At 45.7% G+C, this 6970-nt stretch overlaps 1 protein-coding gene across 5 annotated transcripts in view; it reads left to right on the top strand.

The window, feature by feature from the left end:
* The first annotated feature begins 5579 nt into the window (after positions 1-5579).
* LOC137439130 (F-box/WD repeat-containing protein 5) overlaps positions 5580-6970 on the top strand; it is a 36776-nt gene continuing 35385 nt past the window's right edge. For 3 of the 5 annotated variants that reach the window (XM_078767779.1, XM_068134845.2, XM_068134842.2), the window contains exon 1: positions 5595-5814. In XM_078767779.1, the coding sequence (XP_078623905.1) occupies positions 5631-5814 (184 nt within the window). In that variant the 5' untranslated portion in view covers positions 5595-5630. Of the gene's footprint in view, positions 5820-6970 lie in introns of all 5 variants that reach the window. The other 2 variants (XM_068134843.2, XM_068134844.2) reach the window with 2 other exon arrangements.

The raw sequence follows: 6970 nt of genomic DNA, 5'->3' as shown, positions 1-6970 counted from the left end.
GCACGGAGACGTCTGTACTCCAACAGCAACACAAACAACAATGACTTTCCAACATGCAATGAACGACATGTTGCGAACTGTTGTTTGAAAACTTGCAAAGTTGTAAATTGTGATAAACTGTGATGTGATAAACACATGGGGGTAACAGTGGGGGTAACAATGCGGGTATCCCATGGATAACAGTGGGGGTAATAATGTGGCTAACAGTGGGGGTAACCCATGGGAAAGAGTGGGGGTTACAGTGGGGGGTAACCCACGGAGGGGTAACAGGAGGGGTAACCCAGGGCAACAGTAGGGGAAACCGTGGGGGTAATCAAAGGGTAACAGTGGGGGCAACCCAGGGCAACAGTAGGGGTAACCCAGGGTAACTGTAGGGGTAACGGTTGGGTAACCATCGGGTAACAGTAAGGGTAACAGTGGGGGTAACGGTGGGGGCGTTTTACCCATCAAATGATGTTTTCCTTCGTATTCCCGAAGGATTGTTTATAGGATATTCCTGGAAATGAATAGTATCAAAATTCCCTCTTATCGATCTTGAGTTCGCAGGATGATGCTGTCTGGCTTGTTCGCAGGACGACACCTGCCATTACTCAGTTAGCTTTACCTGGCAGGTGCAGCTGTAATCCAAGGTTGCACACGTGACCCGTGTTTGTGCTTTAACCATATCCCATCAATTGAATTTATTACTTTATGTTCGAGTCCCAACCCAATGCTCATCACCATCCGAATAACCACATGGAGATCCTTTCCCCTTTCCTATTGAATTTCACAGGTAGTTTCGGGGAATTCCCACTGATTGGCCTGGAAACAATACACAGTGGGCTGCTCTTTTTGAGATACCGTGAGATCTTTCACGTTTACAATCTGCATGCATATGAGACAGCCGGCTTTAGGAACGATCGTTAGGAAGGCGTGCTCCGAGATGCAACCCACCTTACACCATCGCGATGCAGGCGTCAGCTTAAATTAATCACGTGCGACTCCACCTGGGAACAAGGCATCACGTGACAACGGAGCTTTGCTGCCATCAGTTGTACCACCTTGGTTGTTATGGAAAGTGACGTGTCCCTACTCGGGCTGAAGATTATTGTCAAAAAGTGCCTTAAAAATGGCGGAACTGGCAACTAGCTTCCTCCCAGCTACTTTTGGTATTTTTATAAAGTAGGGGCCTTGACAAGTTTACAAACCAAAAATACCCAGAATACCTCTGGGGGAACATGCTTAAATGACGTCATCAAAATGGCTGCCAAAATTGTAAAGTTTGGCATTGTGTACAGGTGCTGACGTGGTACCTAACCGTTTATATAGAAGTTTTACTGTCAAGAGAAAAACATCAGCCTTTTCCTGGGATGAACACTGTTTCATTTGTGGAGAACCAGAGAATAAAAATAAAGGAATAAAACTTACAGCAGCGAATATGAAGCCAGCAGAAGTTCGTGAGAATGTGCTAACAACAATGGTTCTGATTACAAAAATGATTCCCAAATACTTCACCGTGCAGTTAGTATTATTCGCAGAGACATAGAAAAATTACAACCAACAACTGAATACCCTAGTACCCAAGAAATTGATCTTAATGCATCAGCTGCGTTTAATTTAAATATTATTTAAATATTTAAATTAAATGATTAAATTAATTTAAATGCATTGCAATGCATGCATTTAAATTAATTTATTATTTAAATATTATTTAAATATTTAAATTAAATTATTAAATTAATTTAAATGCATTGCAATGCATGCATTTAAATTAATTTATTATTTAAATATTATTTAAATATTTAAATTAAATGATTAAATTAATTTAAATGCATTGCAATGCATGCATTTAAATTAATTTATTATTTAAATATTATTTAAATATTTAAATTAAATTATTAAATTAATTTAAATGCATTGCAATGCATGCATTTAAATTAATTTATTATTTAAATATTATTTAAATATTTAAATTAAATTATTAAATTAATTTAAATGCATTGCAATGCATGCATTTGAATTAATTTATTATTTAGATATTATTTAAATATTATTTTAAATATTATTAAATATAATTAATAATATTATTTTTAAATATTATTAAATATTAATATTATTAAATAGAATATTTAAATCAGATGCTAGTATCATTTTATTACAGATCAGGACACAGGGATCCTCAGTGTAAAAATAAAATACAAAAACTTAAAAAAACAGAGGCCATCTTGATGACGTCACTTGAACATGTTCCCCCAAGGGGATTCTGGGTATTTTTGTTGTGTGAAGTAGTCAGGGCCCATACTTTGTAAAAATATCAAAATTAGATGGTAGGAAGCTCGTTTCCACTTCACCCTCATTTTCATGCTCAATGTGCAGCCCTATACCTTTTAAATCTGAAACCTGGTGGACCGCACATGATACATAAGGGTTTTACAGCCCCAATTACACTTAATCCGGATCAGTTAGTTCCTGTGGGGGTGTTACATCTTAATCCGGATGAGGTCGTTTCTGTGGGGGTGTTACATCTTAATCCGGATGAGGTCGTTTCTGTGGGGGTGTTACATCTTAATCCGGATGAGGTAGTTCCTGTGGTGGAGTGACATCTTAATCCGGATGAGGTAGTTTCTGTGGGGGTGTTACATCTTAATCCGGATGAGGTAGTTTCTGTGGGGGTGTTACATCTTAATCCGGATGAGGTCGTTTCTGTGGGGGTGTTACATCTTAATCCGGATGAGGTAGTTTCTGTGGGGGTGTTACATCTTAATCCGGATGAGGTAGTTCCTGTGGGGGTGTTACATCTTAATCCGGATGAGGTCGTTTCTGTGGGGGTGTTACATCTTAATCCGGATGAGGTCGTTTCTGTGGGGGTGTTACATCTTAATCCGGATGAGGTAGTTCCTGTGGTGGAGTGACATCTTAATCCGGATGAGGTAGTTTCTGTGGGGGTGTTACATCTTAATCCGGATGAGGTAGTTTCTGTGGGGGTGTTACATCTTAATCCGGATGAGGTCGTTTCTGTGGGGGTGTTACATCTTAATCCGGATGAGGTAGTTTCTGTGGGGGTGTTACATCTTAATCCGGATGAGGTAGTTCCTGTGGGGGTGTTACATCTTAATCCGGATGAGGTCGTTTCTGTGGGGGTGTTACATCTTAATCCGGATGAGGTAGTTCCTGTGGGGGTGTTACATCTTAATCCGGATGAGGTCGTTTCTGTGGGGGTGTTACATCTTAATCCGGATGAGGTAGTTTCTGTGGGGGTGTTACATCTTAATCCGGATGAGGTAGTTTCTGTGGAGGTGTTACATCTTAATCCGGATGAGGTAGTTTCTGTGGGGGTGTTACATCTTAATCCGGATGAGGTCGTTTCTGTGGGGGTGTTACATCTTAATCCGGATGAGGTAGTTCCTGTGGGGGTGTTACATCTTAATCCGGATGAGGTAGTTTCTGTGGGGGTGTTACATCTTAATCCGGATGAGGTCGTTTCTGTGGGGGTGTTACATCTTAATCCGGATGAGGTCGTTCCTGTGGGGGTGTTACATCTTAATCAGAATGAGGTAGTTTCTGTGGGGGTGTTACATCCTCATCCAGATGAGGTCGTTTCTGTGGGGGTGTTACATCTTAATCCGGATGAGGTAGTTTCTGTGGGGGTGTTACATCTTAATCCGGATGAGGTAGTTCCTGTGGGGGTGTTACATCTTAATCCGGATGAGGTAGTTCCTGTGGGGGTGTTACATCTTAATCCGGATGAGGTCGTTTCTGTGGGGGTGTTACATCTTAATCCGGATGAGGTCGTTCCTGTGGGGGTGTTACATCTTAATCCGGATGAGGTGGTTCCTGTGGGGGTGTTACATCTTAATCCGGATGAGGTAGTTCCTGTGGGGGTGTTACATCTTAATCCGGATGAGGTAGTTCCTGTGGGGGTGTTACATCTTAATCCGGATGAGGTCGTTTCTGTGGGGGTGTTACATCTTAATCCGGATGAGGTCGTTCCTGTGGGGGTGTTACATCTTAATCAGAATGAGGTAGTTTCTGTGGGGGTGTTACATCCTCATCCAGATGAGGTCGTTTCTGTGGGGGTGTTACATCTTAATCCGGATGAGGTAGTTTCTGTGGGGGTGTTACATCTTAATCCGGATGAGGTAGTTCCTGTGGGGGTGTTACATCTTAATCCGGATGAGGTCGTTTCTGTGGGGGTGTTACATCTTAATCCGGATGAGGTCGTTTCTGTGGGGGTGTTACATCTTAATCCGGATGAGGTAGTTTCTGTGGGGGTGTTACATCTTAATCAGAATGAGGTAGTTTCTGTGGGGGTGTTACATCTTAATCCGGATGAGGTCGTTTCTGTGGAGGTGTTACATCTTAATCCGGATGAGGTAGTTTCTGTGGGGGTGTTACATCTTAATCCGGATGAGGTAGTTTCTGTGGGGGTGTTACATCTTAATCCGGATGAGGTAGTTTCTGTGGGGGTGTTACATCTTAATCCGGATGAGGTCGTTTCTGTGGGGGTGTTACATCTTAATCCGGATGAGGTAGTTTCTGTGGGGGTGTTACATCTTAATCCGGATGAGGTCGTTTCTGTGGGGGTGTTACATCTTAATCCGGATGAGGTAGTTTCTGTGGGGGTGTTACATCTTAATCCGGATGAGGTAGTTCCTGTGGGGGTGTTACATCTTAATCCGGATGAGGTCGTTTCTGTGGGGGTGTTACATCTTAATCCGGATGAGGTAGTTTCTGTGGGGGTGTTACATCTTAATCCGGATGAGGTAGTTTCTGTGGGGGTGTTACATCTTAATCCGGATGAGGTAGTTTCTGTGGGGGTGTTACATCTTAATCCGGATGAGGTCGTTTCTGTGGGGGTGTTACATCTTAATCCGGATGAGGTCGTTCCTGTGGGGGTGTTACATCTTAATCAGAATGAGGTCGTTTCTGTGGGGGTGTTACATCCTCATCCAGATGAGGTCGTTTCTGTGGGGGTGTTACATCTTAATCCGGATGAGGTCGTTTCTGTGGGGGTGTTACATCTTAATCCGGATGAGGTCGTTTCTGTGGGGGTGTTACATCTTAATCCGGATGAGGTAGTTCCTGTGGGGGTGTTACATCTTAATCCGGATGAGGTCGTTTCTGTGGGGGTGTTACATCTTAATCCGGATGAGGTAGTTTCTGTGGGGGTGTTACATCTTAATCCGGATGAGGTAGTTTCTGTGGGGGTGTTACATCTTAATCCGGATGAGGTAGTTTCTGTGGGGGTGTTACATCTTAATCCGGATGAGGTAGTTTCTGTGGGGGTGTTACATCTTAATCCGGGTGAGGTCGTTTCTGTGGGGGTGTTACATCTTAATCCGGATGAGGTAGTTTCTGTGGGGGTGTTACATCTTAATCCGGATGAGGTAGTTTCTGTGGGGGTGTTACATCTTAATCCGGGTGAGGTCGTTCCTGTGGGGGTGTTACATCTTAATCCGGGTGAGGTCGTTTCTGTGGGGGTGTTACATCTTAATCCGGATGAGGTAGTTTATGTGGGGGTGTTACATCTTAATCCGGATGAGGTAGTTCTTGTGCCGGTGCTAGATGTCGAAAGTGAGCGTTGGAATCGGCGGATTGGTACAGTGCATCTGTGATTCCCGACTACTGTACGTCCATTACGGCTTTCCGGGATGGAATGCCCGCGGTTGCCCGACCCGGTGCTGCTGGAGCTCTTCTCAGCGCTCGGGGTGCGCGACCTGCTGACGGCGGGAGCGGTGTGCCGACAGTGGTGCCAAGTATCGAACGACGACTTCCTCTGGAGAGACCTTTTCTACCGGCACTTCGGCATTCCTCGATCTGTGACACGACGCCCGGGTCAGGCGAGCCAAGCTGGCGCGGACACCTTTCATTAGCGTTAAATCAAAGCTCTGTCGGCAACCTGGTGCAGGCCGAACATCCGCGCGACTTGTCTACCGATAATTACTCGATACCTTTAAGTAACAAACATTGTGACAAAATACTCCGGCATGTCATTTCACATCTGGCGTCAACAATCGCCATGGTGAAAACTCTCGCAGACTTCCTTCCTAAACCCTCCAAGTTTTATTTTATAATATCCCCCAATGTTGTGTTTGTTGACGTTATTTATGTGTTGCACATCTTAACCCCTCAACCCCTACCCTCACATCTTAACCCCTCCCCTCCCTCCTCACATCTTAACCCCTTAACCCCTACCCTCACATCTTAACCCCTCCCCTCACATCTTAACCCCTGAACCCCTACCCTCACATCTTAACCCCTTAACCCCTACCCTCACATCTTAACCCCTCCCCTCTCCCCTCACATCTTAACCCCTCCCCTCTCTCCTCACATCTTAACCCCTCCCCTCTCCCCTCATATCTTATTCTTAACCCCTCCCCTCTCTCCTCACATCTTAACCCCTCCCCTCTTCCCTCGCCTCTTAACCCCTCCCCTCTCCCCTTACATCTTAACCCCTCCCCTCTCCCCTCGCCTCTTAATCCTTCCCCTCTCCCCTCACATCTTAACCCCTCCCCTCTCCCCTCACATCTTAACTTCTCCCCTCTCTCCTCACATCTTAACCCCTCCCCCCTCCCTCTCACATTGGCCCTTCCCTCTCCCCGGCCCTTCCGTCTCACCTCCACCCTTCCACTCCCTTCCCACTCCACCCCACCCCACCCCTTCCCCTCCACCCCACCCCTTCCCTCCACCCCCAGCTCCTCCCTCTCCCCACCCCCCAAACACTGCCCCTTCTCTCTCACCTCTATCCCTCCCCTCTCTTGCCACCACCCCCCTTCCCTCCTCCCTCCCCACCCTGCTCATTCCCTCTTCCCCCCTCCCACCCTGCCCTCTCCCTCACCCCTGCCCCTCACTCCTCCCCACCCCTGCCGCTCCCTCTCCCCTGCTCCTCCCTCACCCTCCCCACCCCCTGTATGCTGCATGCGAAAAAAGATGGTTTTAGAGGAAGGCCGCCCCTAGACGTTTGATTTCGTTATGGGTAGGGAAATCTTCG

This window comes from Myxine glutinosa, chromosome 13 (genome assembly GCF_964187855.1).
Source record: "Myxine glutinosa chromosome 13, kmMyxGlut1.1, whole genome shotgun sequence".
In the NCBI taxonomy this organism is placed as follows: Eukaryota; Metazoa; Chordata; class Myxini; order Myxiniformes; family Myxinidae; genus Myxine; species Myxine glutinosa.
Note: the sequence above shows the minus strand (reverse complement) of the source record. Positions and strands in the feature narration are given on the sequence as shown.